Source organism: Catharus ustulatus, chromosome 21 (assembly GCF_009819885.2).
Source record: "Catharus ustulatus isolate bCatUst1 chromosome 21, bCatUst1.pri.v2, whole genome shotgun sequence".
NCBI lineage: Eukaryota > Metazoa > Chordata > Aves > Passeriformes > Turdidae > Catharus > Catharus ustulatus.
Window position 1 is genome coordinate 3,620,788 of NC_046241.1, and position 18,563 is coordinate 3,639,350.

Genomic DNA, 18,563 nt, shown 5'->3' on the forward strand with positions numbered 1-18,563 from the left:
GGCCAGGCAACACCAGCCTCTTCATGGGAGGTTTTGCAGGGATGAATAGGTGGATGAAGCAATTACTGAGCACAATAAATCACAGAATGGTTTGAGTTGGAGAGCACCTTAAAAAGCAGCTTAATTCCCCTGCCATGGGCAGGGATGCCTCCAAGCCTTGTCCAACCTGGCCTTAGACACTTTCTGGGACAGCCACAGCTTCTCTGGGCTTATAAATCTTTGTAACACACCTCCCTGTCCCTGCAACAGATGATTTCCCACTGGGATGTCCCACCAATACATCAGAGTGAGGGGAAAACTGAAGTCCATTTGAGTGCAAATATGGTCTTGCCCACAGGAATCAGAAATGACCGTGGAAAAAGCCAGTTTGTGCTAATCCTGACCTTCTGATGGATCAGCTTGGGCTTCTGGATGGGCCTGCAAAGCCAGCTCTCACTCTGTGCTCACTGGCCTTTTATAAAGGAGCAGATCTGTTCTTGCTGACATTGATTTGCCTGGCTTGGGCAGCAGAGAACCAATAATTACGGTGAGTTTTAATCAATGCCCCATCAATTTAGGTGCAGTTCAATTTGTGCTCTGCCTTGGCAGTGACACAGGACGGGGGGCTCTGTTGGAAAATGATTACAAAATCAATAAGCAACTGGGTCAATAACTCTGTCTGGGCGAGCACGGGTGGCACGTCCCGCCCTGGAGGGAGGAAAGCTGGAGCCCCAGCAGGTCCTGGTCATACACCTCTGCACAGCCCTCCTCCACACAAGGCATGGATTTATTTACCATGGAAGCACAGGGATCCCACACACTGTTACCCAGCAATTCACAATGAAAAGCTGTTTGTGGTTCACCACGTTAGACTCGTATTGCATGTGTTCAGTTCCAATTCCCATCCTTCACCCATGGATCTGACCAGGAAATACAGCTCAGAGCTTGGGAAAAGGGGCTGAGGCTTAATCCATGCTAAGGAGAGTTAAAAAAAAAAGATGTAGGGGGAGACTCCAGCTCTGCTCAAAATCCAAGGAGAAGCTGTACCATACAAATATAATTCCATGCTCTTGCAAATCCACTCCACCTATGCAGAAGTGAACTGATTTCTCTGTGCCGACAGACAACCCTGAAAATTGCCCTTGGCATTGGAAAAGAAAACTTTCTTTTCTTGTTGTGTCCTAGCACTGATAACACAGGTCCTGAAGGCTAAACATGACCCTCAGCTCCAATGCTCTGACCCTGCTGCTGCCAAGGGGTCTGAGAAGGAACCACCAGCTCCACATGGTTTGTCTGATGGCACAGTTGGGCACCAGCCCATCCCCTCTGATCCCAGAGCACACAAGTCCTTATTCCTGTGATTGCAGTCAGCAACTGAATTTTGAGTACGCACAGGGAATGGATGTGCTGAATAGGAAGCGCTATTTTTATCTGTTGTTTTGTGAAACAGGCTTTTTTCGCTTTTAAGTGACATCTCCAAGGTGACATGGGGTGGCAGATCTGGCAGGGCCTGCTGCCACATGGCCACAGCCACCCCAGGAATACACCAGATCCAGCCTCACTGATACACAGGGCTGTGGTTTGGAACAAAATGGGATGCCTGTGCCACTGCTGTCACCCAGCACAGTGTGTGGCACCTGTGGCCTCCTGCCACCAGGACTGGGCTCCTCTGCCCATCACCACCAGCAGCATCCCCAGAGCAAACACAGTGGGAGGAGTTTTCCTGGATCACCTTCAGGGGGAAAGAACACAAGCAACAACAGAACCTGTGAGAGGCTGTGCCTTAGGAAAAGAAATACCTGGACAAGTCCCTGCTCATGTAAGTAAAAAAAGGAGCCTTTGCTCACTTTCTCGTTTGCAAAGCTCATTAGCGGTGAGATGGGCAAGGGGTCACTGGAAGGCAAATCATTACTGACATGGATCCCCCAGATGGGAGCACATCCGCTCTCCTCCATCTGAGCTGCCTGCCAGAGCTGCTCAGCTCAGCTCCTCTCCTCTGTTATTAAGTTTAAAAAACCAGAATACTTAATAGAGTGTTTCTGTAGAGAGTAAACTGCCCTTTTTGTTATTCCACTCTGTTTTCTCAACAACAGCAGCCTTCTAGTCAGAGATTTTTGTGCCAGGAGGTGATGCTCTGGGTACAGACGAGTCTGAATCCCCCCAGTCTTAAAACCACAGAGGGAAGCTGCCCCCAAACCCTGCTCCAGGTACCACTCTCATGCCTGGATGTCTCCAGAAGTGACAGCGAGGACCCCAAGCTGCCCAAGGCAGCACCATCAGCTGGTGGCTCAGTGCCACAGAGCCCTAATGACCCCCCTTTGTGCCCAGGCATCCTCACTCCTCACCGAGGAACCTCCTCAGCATGAGACAAAAACATTAATCCCAGGCACTGCTGAGGTACAAGCAAGTGCCAGCATTCTAATGAGCTCCCTCCTATACCCTGGCATGTATTTATTTGCTTGTTGGAGCTCAGAAATGATACAAATGCAGTAAACCCCTCTGTGTCCATATATATATATGTATTTGGACAATTCTAGCTTGTTCTGTCTTTGTTTTCTTGACCCAGAAGGCCCCTGGTGAGCAGAGCTCCTCAGCAGCAGCAGGACAGAGCCTGGCTGTATGCAGCTCAGTCTCTGTAGGTGAGATTCATCCCTCCTCTCCCAGTAATTTGGTAAAACAGGGCCAAAATGCTGGTTGCTAAAGGGCTCTCCAGAGTGTCCTCAGGGCAGGGATGTGCTCACCAACCCCAGAGCCCTTCCTGACACCCTGCTGAGGGGGGAACATCCTTCCCAGAGGGGAACATTACAACTGTTTTCTGAAATAACAGTCATTATCTCCCCACTCTTCCCCCTCCTCCCTCCTATTCTCCTGCTTCCTTTTCCCTTTAAAGATCATCAATCATTATTTTAGCCCTAGAAAATCAAACCCATCTGTCTTGCAGGCTCCTGAGAACATGCTGCTTGTGCTTCTCAGCCTGGTCCCTCTGTGAAAGTGCGATGGGGGATCCATGGAAGAGCTGAGGCAGCATCTCCTCCCTTCCAGTGGAACCTCTCAGGCAAATCACTCTGTGTGTGACTGCACCTCAGTTCCAAGGGACAGAGATTTGTTTCAAGCAGCTGATGGGATGCTTTGCACACAGAAAGAAGTGTTGCTGGAGCAAGGAAATCTGCTTCCCTTCCAGAAGTCCATTTTGGGGTGTGCTGGTGTCTCCTGCCTGTCAGGGCATTTTCAGCGACAGCAGAAGCTGGCACATCTAAAAACCTTTGGGGAAACTGAAATTCAAGCCCTGCCCCACCTGACTGACCTGTCAGGGTGCAGCCCAGCCACAACACCACACAGCAAATCCTGTATCCCAAACCAATCCCACAGCCCAAGCCAGCTGTGACCACAGCACACAAAGCATCCCAGTCTGGTGAGGAGCAGAGGTGCACCAGCCAAACCCTCAAGGAACATCACTGAAAAAGCCACTGCTGGAGAAACAGGGCTTTTATCATCCAAACCACTCTTTCCCTGTGCAGGCAAAGACCTCCAGCTCACCTTGGTGCTTCCTGAGCTATTCCAGTTGCTTTTAAACCAGCTGTCCCTTGCCCATGAGGTGCAAACCCCTCTGAAAGCAAAGACAGGCAGGTGGTTCACTCCCACCCACCCCCAACAGCCTTTGCCACCCTTTCCTCCTCTAATCCCCTTTCCAGCACAGGTATTTACCTGGATTAATGAGATAAAATCCAAACTCACAGGTTCCTTGGGGGCTTGAGTGTGCTCAGAGGGTTTCTGCTCCAAACCACAATGTGCAAAAGGAGTCAGCTCCTGCTCCAGGGAGCCAGCAACACTTCAGAGGGGTTAGGAGAGACTGGCTTTCCTCATCTCCCTCCCTGGGTGTGCATCTCTCCCATAATTAGCTAGGTGCCTCTCAAGGCAGGGATGGGTAAGTTTTTATTTTTCAATGAACAATTGACTGTCAGAAAAATGCAGATTTGATGAAGCTTAAGTGCTTTGTGGGATTCCATCAATTACATCTCAAAACTCTTTGGGAAATTAGGAGAGCATTTAATTTTGACAAGGTTGAAATGTTTTGGTTTCCATCACCTAATTTTGTTTTTATTTCAGGCTGTACACTGGGATAAAGCAATATAAAACAAAGCTCCAGATGATAATGGTGGAATTAAACATTTCCCTCTCCTTGAAAGGAAATGTTTTGAACTAAAGTATTTTGGAATTTTCATATATGCAAGGCATTTTTGCTCAGCATTTTGGATTGGGCTGAAACTCCCAAACACTCCATTTCCCCCCAGAAAAAAAAAAAAAAAAAAAAAGAGTTCTCAGCATCACCCACATAATTTCAAAGCACCTCTCCATGGTCCCTAAGCCACCTCTGATGACCTGTGCTAGAAGGAGGAGAAGAAAGCAGTAGCCACTGCCCTGCTCCTTCATTTCTAATCCCATTTCTCACCAAAACTGCTAAATTAAGCCATTTCTCTGCCACACTCTGCAGCAGTGAGGAAGACCCATCATTCTGAGGTGGGAGAGCAAGGGAAGGATTAGCCCCAACAAGCTGTGCTAAGGTTTATATGCCTGTGCAGACCATGCCAAATTTCTCCTCCTTCTGTGTCTAAAGAGGCTGGGACCAACACCACAGCAGTGTCACCACAGGCCACAACTCCATTAAGTGACTCTCTGGTAGGTGATCTCCCTCCTGCATCCTGCTGAGCCAGACAAATTCCCTCCTTTGTGATGGGCTGACCCCTCAATACAGGGAGGGACAGTTCAAATCATCCTTGTAGGCAAAATGCACTTTTTTTCTTGCTCAGACTAGAAATAAACCTCTGCCAGAGGGAGCTGAGCCAGTGAGGATGAGCAGGGTTTCATGTCTGTACAGAGCAGCAGCACTCAGTGCCCAGGCTGGGCAAGGCTCTCCCAGCACCTCTCCCAAGCTGGGATGGCTCCTGGAGCACAGCCCTGCTTTAGCCCTTCCACATCCACCTGCACCATCCTTGGCTCCTGCAGCACTCAGTGTGCCTTGAAGAGCTAACTCACCAATGTCTGCAGGCACACACATCTGCAGAGCCATCAGAGCACACCTCTCACTCCTTAAACAAACCAGGGCTAATTCTGGTCATTCCTGGCCCAGGAGCCCCAGCTGCCTTCCTCAGCCCCAGGCAGGCTCCTGCCCTTCTGCTTCTCCAGGTGTTCCTCACAGTGAGGAGAGCCCATCCTGGGAGGAACCATGGGGCTCAGGCACCTGCAGCTGCTGCTGCATCCTCCCACAGTGATGCTGAGAATGCTCAACAGGCACTGGAAGAGAACAGAGAACCTCCTGGCCCAGCTCATGTGCTAAGGATCAAAGCTCCCATTCCTTTGGGGAAAAAAACCAAACCAAACCAAAAAACAAAACAAAAAAAAAAAACCTCACAACAAACCAAACAAAAAAAAACCAAAAACAAAACAAACCAAACTACCCTTCTTGTTTTCAATAAGGCTGCAATCCTGCCTTTCCAGGCTCAAAAATGCACCTGCTCATAGGACAGTACATGGAAGCAACCCCTCCCTTCTTCTCAGCTGGGTGAGAGGACTGGCACCAGGGAGCAAAGCTAATCTGAGAGACAGCTGGGGAAACCTGAATTTAAGCCATGATGCAGGTGTTTCCTTCAGTCTCTCAGGGCCAATTCACAGGTTTTCATCTCAAATTATAAATCACCAACACAGGAGGGTTAAGCATTTTCCCTCCTTCAGCATCCTCCCTCCAGGCTGTGCAGCTACCCCAGTGCTAGTAGAAAAGATCAGTAATACTTCCTTTACAGGATGTAGTCTGAATTATTCCTCTAGCACACTTTCCCCTGGTTTGCTGTGATCCCTGCAAGATGGTACAAAGCACACACTGGACTCAACGTGCAGAGTCACCAGATACAGAGAAATTCACTGGGATTTTTGTTTTCTTGGGAAATTCCCACAGCTTGACCAGCTCCATCAGCAATTCTAGAGTGCAACAAGAAAAAGCAGCATGGAAGGAGCTTTTTTAGAGCTTGGGGGCTCTTAGGTTATGTTAGGGCTCAAATACAAGGCTCCAGTTTGCAATGCCAAGGTCTTGGCAAGGTTGCAGCTGATAAATCTTAAAATTACCTGAATATAAAAAGGCCTCCGATAAGAAAAGAACTACAGAAACCCTTTATGCACTCATGCCATCTACTGGGTGCACATAAAACTAACAGAAAACCACGAGATGAGGGGGAAAGGATCTCATGGGGGATGGCAGGTGGGAGCTGCCACCCCTGTGGGTGGGAATCCTGCTGGAGAGGCTTTAGGATCCTCAGGTGATGCCTAAAAAGCAGGATTTTAACTGAGCGAAGTGACACCCCCTTTCCTCTCCATCACCAGCCCAAGGAGACTCAGCCAGACTCCAGCACGAGCTGCAGACTCCACCCTCTCCTTTTGAGACCTTTTAAGGCCAAGCAATTAGGTAATGGCAGAGCCCACCCGCTAAAAACCCGGAGATAAATGCATCCCAGTCCTTGCAGAATTACTGGAAGCCGTATTAAGGGTGTGAAGGAACTGGTAACAGATGATGATTATATACAAAAGGAATAAGAAATCTTTGAGATTTGTGCTGCTCCCTGGTTGAGCTGCTCGGCTCCAGCTCTGTGGTGTATTAATTGCTTACAAGGCTACATGTATATTTTATGCTCAGTACCTGCCTGGAACATTTGTTGGATTTAGCCTTGATTGATGAACCACTGATTATATACTTCTGTGGTCCTCAGCAAATTAATAAACTGTTGACTGGTAGAGATTAACAACATGTCATGATTTGTGAATCTGTGTCCAGAGTAAAGCTGGAGCAAACCTAATGCTAAAATTAGTAGGCAAATGCTCCCTGAACTCTATAAAAAGGGGATAGCTTAATTAAATTACATCCCGATATTGCCCATAGCACTTACCAAATTGGCAAATTGAGTTCACAGCAGTTCACTTCAAAACTAACTGACATCTCTGAAAATTTGCAGCACATGACCCCATCCTTTCTTAGACAGGGAGCCCAGTTCACACCCAGGAGCAGGAGTGGGATGAGGAGGACAAAGAAAGTACCAGAATGTCTCAAACTCAGCCTGTGTGAGCTCTGAGACTCCACTCCCAGTCCCTCTGACTCCACTCAGCACCACCCAGGGCTGGGGGCTGTGCTGCCAGCCCATCCACCAGGCTTTTCCCTGGCCATGGGACACGGTCAGAAACATGGGGACAGTTCCTTCCACACCTCTCTCATACCCTTCCTTCACCAGGGACCGACACCAGGCAATGAGAATAAAACAATGCACAGGGCTGGGAGAGCTGGGAAGCAGCAGGGGCTGTGTCAGTCCCAAGGCAACCAGGGAGCCAAGGGCTGGGGCTGGGATGCAGTGGCTGTCCCCACACCCAGCTCTGCTGTCCTCAGCCTGGGACTGGGGAGCTTCACCCCAAGACTGGGAGCTGTGGAGAGGCACAGAGCAGCTCCTGCAGTGGGGAGAAAAAGGGGTGAAGGGCAGAGTGGGGAGAGACTGTGTCCTGTCCCCATGGGATGGTGTGATGTGCAGGACGGGGTTAACTGTGGTCCCCAAGTGTCACCCCTCACCCAAAGCTCTCGGGGAGGGGATGCCCTGTAGGAGAATGCTCCTGCTGCTCCTCCCTTCTCCCCTCACTGTACATTCCCTTTACACACAGCCTCAGTCAGGTTTTACAGACGCTTTACCCCAAGTGACATAGTTTTCCTTTTCTGCCTTTCCACACGCCAGCACTAGGTCTGTACTTTATTGACAATTTCTATCTTAATATATCCTGACTTTAAAAAGAGGCATCGCTTCCCAGAGGCATGAGGTGATAAGAGCCTTGATTGCTTCTGACAGTGCCTGGCAAGCACATTGGCATTCAGAGCAAAACAAATAAAAAAGGGGGAAAACACCCCAAAAGACTAGAAAGGCAGCTGCTTACTGAAAAAGGGGACAGGAAAAAAGGAGGAAGGGGAAAATAAAGGAGGAAGGGGAGAGGAGCAGCGAGGGGAGATGGCATCAGGCGTTGCTGGTGACACATCAGACTGTCACACTAAATGGCCTTAACAAGCAACCTGAGAAGGGGATAATGAAAACGCCTCCCCCCGGGACAGCACGGCTCCAGCCTGACCTTTCCCAGCTGCCGTGTACAAACATCTTCAATAAATAAAGAGACACTTATCTCCTGTCTCTGCTGAGCTGGGAGGGATGTGGAGAGGGGCTGTGCCTGCAGTGGGATCAGGGGGTTTAGGAGCAGTGGATGTGGGGTTGAGGGGATGGTGAGAGGGTGACAGCTCTGGACCCCCTTGGGGGCCCCCAGGGCTTCCTGGCAGGCAGGGGCTTCAACAATAGACAAGAAGGGAAGCTCCAGGTTTGCCTCACTTCCCAAGGCTCTGTGCTGGGTCTCTGCAGTCATTCTGGATTCACACAGGCTCCTCACGCACGGAGGGACGACTTTGATGTCAAGGTGAGATGGGTTAGAGCTGGTCGAGCTCTGAGCTCTGCTGCTCCCACCTAAAAGCCCAGCAAAACCCCTCAGGGCATCAGTGCCTGGGAACACTCCATGGAACTGCCCACAGCCCGGCTGGACAGGCTCTGGCAACCTGATCCAGGGAAGGTGTCCCTGCCACCAGGGCTCAGGACAAGGTGACCTTTAGCCCTTCCAGGATTCCAGGATTCAGAGCCTCTGCCCAAAACTAATGCTCTAGGGTCTAGATCTTCTGGACTCTGCAAAGCCTGGGACTCAGTAGATTGTTTGGCAAGACATCAGCATGTTCAGAAACAAATCAAGACTCTGAGGGTGTCAGAGATGCCCAGAGGTGGATAGGCTGGGAGAATGCTTCATATTTCTTCTGCACAAAGCAGGAGGCAGCTTTCCACCCCTGCTTCTTGACAAGCAGGAAAATGACCACCAGCCTCAAGCATTTTTTTTTCTTTTGCTCATCTGAGCACTTGGGCTGCTTCCCTGGAGTCCTTAAGGCATTTGTGATTTGCCCTGAAGGCCCCTGCTAGGGAAGTCCAGCTCCAGCACACACATCCCCTCAGCCACAGGAAGCAGGAGCAGGTCACATCTCCCTCTGGCTTGTCCCCAAACCAGAGGCCAGCCCCAGAGACCCTATGGCTCCAGCACCTACCCCCAGCCTCAGCATGTACTCCACAGCCTCAGCATGTACCCCACAGCCCCAGTACCCACCCCACAGCTCCAGTACCCACCCCACAGCTCCAGCACCTACCCTACAGCCTCAATACTCATCCCACAGCCCAGTACTTACACTAGAGCCCCAGTACCTAACCCACAGCCCCAGTACCTACCCCACAGCTCCAGTACCTACCCCACAGCTCCAGTATATACCCCACAGCTCCAGTACCTACCCCACAGCTCCAGCACTGACCCCACAGCCCCACCATGTACCCCATAATTCCAGTACTTACACTAGAGCCCCAGCACCTACCCTAAAGCCTCAGTACACACCCCACAGCCCCTGCACCTACCCCACAGCTCCAGCACCTACCCTACAGCTCCAGAATGTACCCCACAGCCTCAGTATCCACCTCACATCCCCAGCACCTAACCCACAGTCCCAGCAGCCACCCCATACCTCCAGTACACACCCCACAGCCCCGGTATGTACCCCACAGCTCCAGCACCTACCCTTCAGCCCTAGCACACACCCTGCAGCCCCAGCACCCACCCCACAGCCCCAGCACTGACCCCACAGTCCCAGCTCCCACCCCACAGCCCCAGCACCCACCCCACAGCCCCAGCACTGACCCCACAGCCCCTGCACTGCCCCCACAGTCCCAGCACTCACCCCACAGCCCCAGCACTCACCCCACAGCCCCAGCATCCACCCCACAGCCCCAGCACTGACCCCACAGCCCCAGCACTGACCCCACAGCCCCTGCACTGACCCCACAGCCCCAGCACTGACCCCACAGCCCCAGCATCCACCCCACAGCCCCAGCACTGACCCCACAGCCCCTGCACTGACCCCACAGCCCCAGCTCCCACCCCACAGCCCCAGCACCTACCCCACAGCCCCTGCACTGACCCCACAGCCCCAGCATCCACCCCACAGCCCCAGCACTGCCCCCACAGCCCCAGCACTGACCCCACAGCCCCAGCACGTACCACACAGCCTGTGGAGTCCACCTTGCGATCCGAAACACACTTGAAGTTGCGGGTGCAGCCGCCGTTGTTGCGGGAGCAGTCGCGCACGGGCCCGAAGGAGGAGAGCAAGTCATTGATGGTTTCGAAGTAGGTGGACAGCATCGCTTCTTCCCTTGGAGAGAAAAGGCACCGTTAGGGCTGGCTGGGAGCTGGCAGAGCTGGCATGGGCATGGGAATCCACAGAGAGCTGCTCTGGCAAAATCCCTGCATCCTGATTAGCAATCCTGAGCCAAAGGAAGCTTCCCAAGGAAGTGAGGGTTTGTGATTATGGTGTACAATAAATGTGCTGCATAACTCTGGCATCCTTCAAGAATCAACCACTCATGGGGTTTCAAAGATACTGTCCACCAGTTTTATGCAAACTAGCAACTAGGAGATGCTTTATTAATAGCCTAGAGCTGGATGTGGAACTAATCTTACACTAGATCACAGCAAATCCAAAGCCATAAAACTCTTCCTGAATGTTTCATAGCTGGGCCAAGCCTTCCTGAGCATCCACACCCCATCCATCACCCACATCCATCCCAGGGACACTGCCAGAGCTGGAAAGACACACGAACTTGGCTTTATGTTTGCTGGGATGTGGAGCAGATAATGCAGGGATGGGTGCAGGCACAGCTCTGCTGCTCTGCTCCAGCCCCTGATGGACAAAGCCCCAGGCATTGCTGTGCTGTGACACCCCTCAAGCAAGAAGCATGAGCACCTAGGAGTCATTCCAGGGCCATGGGAAGCCATGGGAAGCTCCCAGCCCTGCCTCTGGGAGCTGCACACGCAGCAGATTTCGCCTGTGACAAAGCATTCAGGCACTCTGCCTTCTGCTGGGTTCCTGCAGAAGGAACACAGATGCTTGTCAAGAGCTTTAAGCATCTCCAAGATATTTTTTTTGTCTTCAAAGCACAGTTTATATGTTAACCAATACCCACAACCCATCCTGGGCAACAGAACCCATCACCCTCTTGCTGGCAGGAGAGAGACAAAGCGATCAGAGAGAGAGAAAGGTCACAGAACAAGTCACTGGTAGTGACAGAACGACCTCCACAGGTTGTTTATTAGATCTTTACACACAGGAGGCTGCAAATTAACCCTGACCCCTCTGACCTCAATACCCCTGAGGCAGTGCTGGGAGTCACAGCATGGTTTATTCTCCTTGAGCCTCTCCCCTGCTCAGCCATCAGCACAATGACCCAACGCCCAGCATTAGTGCCCCTTTTTGGGGGGGTTTAATGTGAAAACAGCCTGCTTGGCAATGAAACAGCATTCAGGAATATTCATCAGCCCTGGAGGGCCATGGCAGTGCTGCTGGAAGCAGCCCTGCATTCTCTATCAGCAGAGGGCCCCTGAGCTCACAGCCCTCACACTCACACACAGCCCTGCCAACACCGAGCGCTCAAGAACACCATGAGTCAGGTATTAAAAAAGAATATAATGCAACTGGCACCAAAACGATGAGATTTTAAAAATAAATCACTTTGCTGTGCTTTTTTTTTTTTTTTTTATATTTTCCTCCCCTAAATTTGCTTTAGGGTATAACCAAGCTTTTCCCTGCAAACTCAAGGGCTAGAAACTCCTGAGACCAAACCCAAATAAAGCCTTATGCAGTACTGCCATCATGATTTTTTTAGATTCTGGATTTCAAGGGAATCACAGGATTCCAAAAGTTGGGACTTTAAACAAGGAAAACACCATTAAAAGCAGTGAGAAATAGTAAATTGGCACACCCCATGGGCTGGGGTGGATGAGTTATCCCAGCACTGGAGCAGCTCCGTGTTCATGGTGCCCCACATAGCAAATTCATGTCTGTGCTGCCCTCTGTCACCCCAATTACTGCTTCCCAATTAACTTTGCACTTGTAGCAATCAAGCTTCTGATATTCTCCCTTTCCTGGCCCACCTCCTAGATTTTCCAGCATATTTGGATATGAATCTCCCTCTGTCCTTTCTTGGTCATGTTTCAAATATCTCTAGAGGCCGTTTTCTATCAGCACTCTGTTCCCACCAGGATCTGCAGCTCCTCTGAACTGAGGCAGTGAGAAATGCAGGATACATTAGATCAGGGCACACATTTCTGCTGGAGAGATGAGGGGGGGAGGAAGGGGATATTATTTACTAACTAAAACCACTGTTTATTAACATAGGGAGGAATATTTTTAAAAAGCCAAACCCAACAAACTGTGACAGCTCCTCCACCACCCACCCCAAAAGCTCAGCCCCATCTGGTCCTCCCAGGGGGTTTCTCATCGTGGGTGGACAGCAAGGAGAACCATGCTCCCATCCTCCCTCCTGGCTTTTCCATTGAATACCAAACCCACATCCCTGGAAGGAGAAGGTGAGGAGCTACAGCTGCTTTGGGTGGTGGGAAGGAGATCCTGGGGCAGGGTCCTTGCATGGGACTGCTCCAGGGAGACAGAACTGCCTCATCCCACATGGCACCAGGCTGGGGCTGGCAAGGGCAGCTTGTCATGCTTTAATTAAAACTTGGGAGCACAAACCAACCTCCTGCCCTCGGGAAGGCTGAAGATGGGAATGGAAACTCACTCTCCAAAGCCTGGCATAATGGATGACCCCTGCCAAAGCCCAGGAAGGGCTGGTGAGCTGGAATGAGCCATTAAGCATATTAAAATATTAACCTTGCTGGGAGGTTGGGCAGCAGAGCCGCAGGGAAGCGTTCAAGTGTCACCTGTGAGAGGAGCAGGGGCGAGGGCAGGCACTCAGCAGGATCAGTTCTGTGTTGGCCATCGTTCCATTAGAGGAGCTGCCCTTCAGCACAGAGCCCTGACAGGCCAGGCAGCTCACGAGAGGCTGTGTGCTGCTCGGAGCCAGCTGGGAGCAAACTGCACTTTCATCTGCCTCTGGAGGGGCTGCAGGAGCCCAGCTCAGTGCAGGAGCCCAGCTCAGTGCAGGAGCCCAGCTCAGTGCAGGCAGGTGCTGCTGAGCCCTGGCACTGCCAGCTCAGCTCACTGAGTTTTGGGAGTGAAGAGCAATCATTAATTACCTGCCTTCTGCAGTGGCATGTGGCATGGAGCAGTCGAATTTCCACCCTCTGCCCATGACCCCTGCCTGTCCTTCCCTGCCCACTGTTTGGGGCTCCTGTTCTCACATTCCAGAGCCAGCCCTGGAGGGAACACAGTGAGACAGGGCAGGGGACACTTGAGGAGAGGTGGCAGCATCTGGCCACCACTGCAGCAGCCCACTGGGGACAGCCATCCCCACTATTAGTGCCAGATTAGAGCAGCCCTGATGGATGAATCACTTTCCCTGCAGTAAGAAACTGCCTGCAAAAGAACAGCTCTTGTTCTCCATCTCTCCATGCTGGATTTCAGTGACTGAGCCCTGGATCTGTTCTGACAGGGCAGGATGGAGAAGGACAGGCTCTGTGTCCTGAGTACATCAAAGAGCCCAAGGGAGCTGCTGGTGGCCCTGGCTGGACCCAGGTGCCAAAACCACAGGGAGCAGGCAGGGCTCAGCACCTGGTGCACTGGGAGGATGGGGCAATCCATCACTAACCTGGAACCAGGTCTTGTAAAAAAAGGATATTTTGGTGCCAGATCCTCTCCACTGAACATCTGTGAACACACACACACACACACACACACTCTTTAACTCTCCAGCCCTTCCAAAGACACCTGCTGACACCCAAATGATATAGTTATAAATGGAACACACTCCCCTCCCTGCCAGGACCCTCTGAGCACACACCCAGCATCAGTAAAACCCATTTTTTCTATCAACATCTCATGGCACAAATATCCAGCAGGGCTCCCCTCCTGACTCTGCTCCCATGGTGCAGACCATGGCACCCATCCTCACACAGCCCCATTCCACCTCCCACCACCTGCACTCCCTGATTCCCTCAAAAACACTTTTCTCCACCCTCTCTCTTTGTTCCAGGTCTCATTAATGAAGCAGATTCACTGACAAATACCGCTGGGGGTTATTTATTAATGAAATACCAACACCAAACAATTCTCAAAGCCTCCAAAGCACTCATCCCAGAATAAGCTCCAGAGCTTTGCAGTGGCTCTTCTCTCCAGCTCATCCTGAAGGGGATTAGTGGGAGTTATCCAACTCTGCTGCCCCTTTTTATTGCCTGCTAATGGTTAAAGACTTCAGTGCCTTACAAAGTTCACCATGGATGAGAAAAATAAGGACAAGAATGTGAGCTGGAGACTTAAGACAGTGCCATCTGCTCCCTGAGCTGGGTTTGGAGAGGGATCAGGGTGGGAACTTGAGGTTCAGGAGTTTCCAGAGGCAGGCCCCACTGGCAGCACTGGTGTGATGCTGTGTCACTGCAGCTTCACCCAGAGCCACCCAGCCCAGCACAGCCCAGCCCAGCCCAGCCAGGAGGGCTCGTGCCCAGCACCTTGTGCTGCTTCCTGCTCTGTTGAACAGGGAACTTCAGAGCTGCTGCACTTGCAAACCAGGAGAGAGCAATTTACACCCAGATTCTGCATTTTTCAGCCCAGCTGCTGCTTGCCTGAGCAATTCTGAGCAGCTCTCCCACGGTGCCCTGGAAAATTCATCACAGAAATGGGCACAGAGGGTGAGCGACACACGGATCCCAGCTGAGGGTGTACTGAAAAACTCATAATCACATTTTTTATAATTATATATAACCAATAAAACTCCAAGCTGCAGCTGCAAAGCCCAGATTCAGAAGCAAATAATTGATCAGCACATGGGACTGGGACCTTGGCTGCAAGTAGAACCTTTGGGACCCCTTGAAGCCACCACGTGCAGCCCCAGCAGCACGCTCAGCACATGGCATTCCTCCCCCAGCAAAGGCAGAGCCACCCCTTCCCCAGTGTGTCACAACCCTGTGGGACCCCCTGTGTGTCACAAACATTCAATTGTGCTCCCAGGGGGTGATGATTTTCTTCACATTTAAGACAGGCAGCCAAGGCAGCGAGAGAGGGGATGGAAAGTGCTCACCACTGCTGGATGGCCAACTGAAGATGCTTTCCAAGTTATTTTTAGTACTTTTAGCACTTCCCACATCCACACAACAATTCCAGCTGGGTCTGCTGCACTACAGGCTCGGCTGTTCTGTACTCAGAACCATCCAGTTAAACACCCAAGTTATAATGAACAGGTAATAAATGATCACCTGAGAAAAGTGGTCTCCAATTTAAATGCAACTGAATATGAGGTTTTTTGGGGGATTTCAATCCTTCAATTTTTTATTCTGCCTGCAGCAAGAGACTATTTTCTCTACAGCTCTTTCCTGCATCCCTACAATATTCAGTCATGGATCAAAAAATTATTTGGGTTGGTTAAAGCTCACCTCACCCCACCCCTGCCATGGCAGGGACCCCTCCCACTGTCCCAGGCTGCTCCAGCCCCAATGTCCAGCCTGGCCTTGGGCACTGCCAGGGATCCAGGGGCAGCCACAGCTGCTCTGGGCACCCTGTGCCAGCCCTGCCCACCCTGCCAGGGAAGGATTTCTTCCTGCTCTCTGTGTCTGTGGAGAGTGCAGCAGCCATCTCCTGCAGCACTGAACCATGAGCCAAGCAAGTCCATTCACACACTGGACCAAGCTGGAATGCTCTGGGAAAGTTAATGTCCCTCCCCAGCACTGAAGGAGCTCATGAGGTGGTGGCAGCTCCTCACTTGGGGACATACAGCCTGAAACTCTGGCATACTGAAGCTCCTGTCCTTAACCAGGTGTCCCAGTCTGTGCCTGCCGCAGATTTATTATTTCATGTAGGGGAAAAAAGTGATTTTCTGCCCAGTACACTGACAAGCACTTTTCAGCCACTGTAATAGTGCTGGAAGGTTTGAAGAAAAACCACTATCCAGGTCCTCAACTGGGAGAAATCATCCTCACTTGAGTGACACTGGAGAAGGCATTTCAACAGTGCTGTGCTGACATTCCAGCTGATGAGCTGCTTGCTATAAATTTTCTGGGTAGTCTCGCTTCTTGTGGCAATACTATAATAAACACTTGCAAAAACACTCTCCCAAAAAACCTTGAGGTTGAAAGTGTGAAAAATTCCCCACCAAGCATCAATAATTTGCTGGAGATTCAATAAAACCACCGCTCCGCCAGAGAGTTTTGAAGCTCACTTCTGCAAGCAGAAGGGCCAGGAATTTAATTACAGCAAAGCAAAGCAAAAACAAACACACTGGGATAAAAGTGAGCTAGGAAAGCACATCCCAAAGGATGTTTGGGTTCACAAGGACCCTGCACCTCACTGCAGCCCCCTGGGAGCCAGCACAGCTCTGCCATATGAAGGACCAGGGTATCACAGATGAATTAAGCTAGATAGTTTTAATTCTGAGTATTGTTCTTGTTTCAGGGAAGGTTGTGGCTGCAGTTTCAACCCTGCACGAGCCAAAGGAAATGCAGGAGGTGCTGGCTCAGTCTCCCAGGCAACATCAGTGCTGGGAGGGTTAATAAAAGGCACATGAGCCTGAAGAGGGATGGCAAAGCACGGGCAGGAAGTGTGCTGGGAATTCCACGTGTTGGTACCTGCTGCAGTCTGTAATCCACCCCAAATTCAGCAGGATGCATTTCCAGTGTGCTGGATGCTCCTGTGTGTCAGAAACCTCAGCAGCAAAATGTGGGGTGGGATGGGATCGGATGGGATGGGATGGGATGGGATGGGATGGGATGGGATAATGGGATAGAATGGGATAGAATGGGATGGGACAGGGGCTTGGAGCACAGCAGGTGCTCTCAGTGGGACAGAAACCCCACAGCAAGCACCTGGGGACACCAGCCAGGAGGAAACCCAGCCCTGCCAAGCATCCCTGACCACCCCAGCAGATGTGATGGGCACTGCCAGGGACACCCCAGGGTGCATCAGGCGTGCCAAGACCAGAGCCATCACACTGGCCTGGGCACACAGAGAAAGTGCAATGTGTGAAATTATAAAGGTTGTGAGGTCACATACCCAAAACTTAAGGAAATTAGGAATTAAGATTGCCAGGACAACCTTGATGCAGTCTCCAGTAATTTTGCCTTTGATGGGGGTGTTGACTCCAAGACCACATCCAGGAGGTCACTGTAAGGACCTGTCTCTCCCCAAATGCCAAAGGTGATGGTGCCAGGCTGCAGCCAGGAGCCCTGGGATGTCTGAAACAGTCCAGAGCTCAGTTTAGGTACCCTAAACCCCACCCCTGGGTACTGAGGAACAGCCACAGCTTCTCAGCCCCCTGCAAACAATTTCCTCTGCAGCTTCTCACTATCTTGTTTTCTCTTCCTTGGAGGACACACAGCTCCTACTTTATTGTACTCTATCCAGGCACTGTTCTGCATCACAATTACTTAGCTCCTCGTGGCTTGCTTATGCTTTACTCAAACCAAGAAGCAGCAGTATTTCACAACAAATAAAGTGATTAAGTTCCCAATCTCCCTGTTATCATCCCCATTTTACAGACAGGGAGCCAAGGCACAGGCACAGTGATGTAAAAAACATCCACTCTGTTTCGTGCACCAAATCTGAGACATTTAGATGTGATTTTTCAGAGTGCTTAGCATTAAATGACACTTTTCCTGCTCAAAGTACAGCTCTCATTGACTTCAGCTGAAGTTTTTACAGCTTCACATTAATGCAGATCATTCCCAGAGCAGGTTCATCAGTTGTGCTGAGCGAGGCAAAGGTGAAAAACTAGGATATGATCATGCCATTAAAGATGATTCCATAATGCATATGCACAGAGGGGCTGCCTGAAGGCTGCACAGCAAACCGACCCTGGCACTTCCCTGCCCTGGAGTTCTGCAAACTTGGTAACATTTGCTACAGAGGAGCTGTTGGGGGTTTTATTCTGGGCAGGGAGGAAGGTGTTCAGCCTAGAAAAAGAGGACATTTTCCAGCAGCAGCTGCAGGACACAGCATCACTCCACCTTTGGTGGGCAGAGCTCTCTCTGGGGCAAAATCACCTCCTGAGTGCTCCCTGTCCTCTCACAGCTTGTCCCAGCACATCCCATTCCATTCTCCCAGCTCCCCTTCCCCACCAGCCCAAACTCAGGGTTTTTGGCCAGCTGCTGTCTCTGAGCTCAGGGATTGCTGCTGGCTCTCCCAGCTAAAACCAAGCAAGGCTTCACGCTGTGTGCAGCAATTCCAGTTTTTCAAAAGCACTTTTCAGCTGGACAATTAAGGCAGTTCTCCTCTAAAGCAGGGACCCTCCACAAAATGCCTGCCTCAATCCTCTGCAGAAATAGTGCTTGGTGGTGGGAGAAACAGAAATCTTAGAAAAACAAGCAATCAAGCAAAAGGTGAAACAGAAGGTCTGAAATCTCTCACCCTAAATTATTACAGGCTGAAAACATCATGAGATGGGCCAGGCCACCCCAGTACCAGGCAGTGATTGCAGCCCTGCCTAGGCTGGTTCAAATACAACAGATTCACATGGGTTCCACGTGATGTGGCAAACAAATGTCATTAATAGCAAAACTGC

The 18,563-nt window shown here is 50.9% G+C and overlaps 1 protein-coding gene across 1 annotated transcript in view; it reads right to left on the reverse strand.

The window, feature by feature from the left end:
- Positions 1-18,563, reverse strand: part of ASTN2 (astrotactin 2) — a 315,518-nt gene that overhangs the window by 140,453 nt on the left and 156,502 nt on the right. The window contains exon 11 of the mRNA XM_033077837.1: positions 10,126-10,276. Coding sequence (XP_032933728.1) covers positions 10,126-10,276 — 151 coding nt within the window. The remainder of the gene's footprint in view (positions 1-10,125; positions 10,277-18,563) is intronic.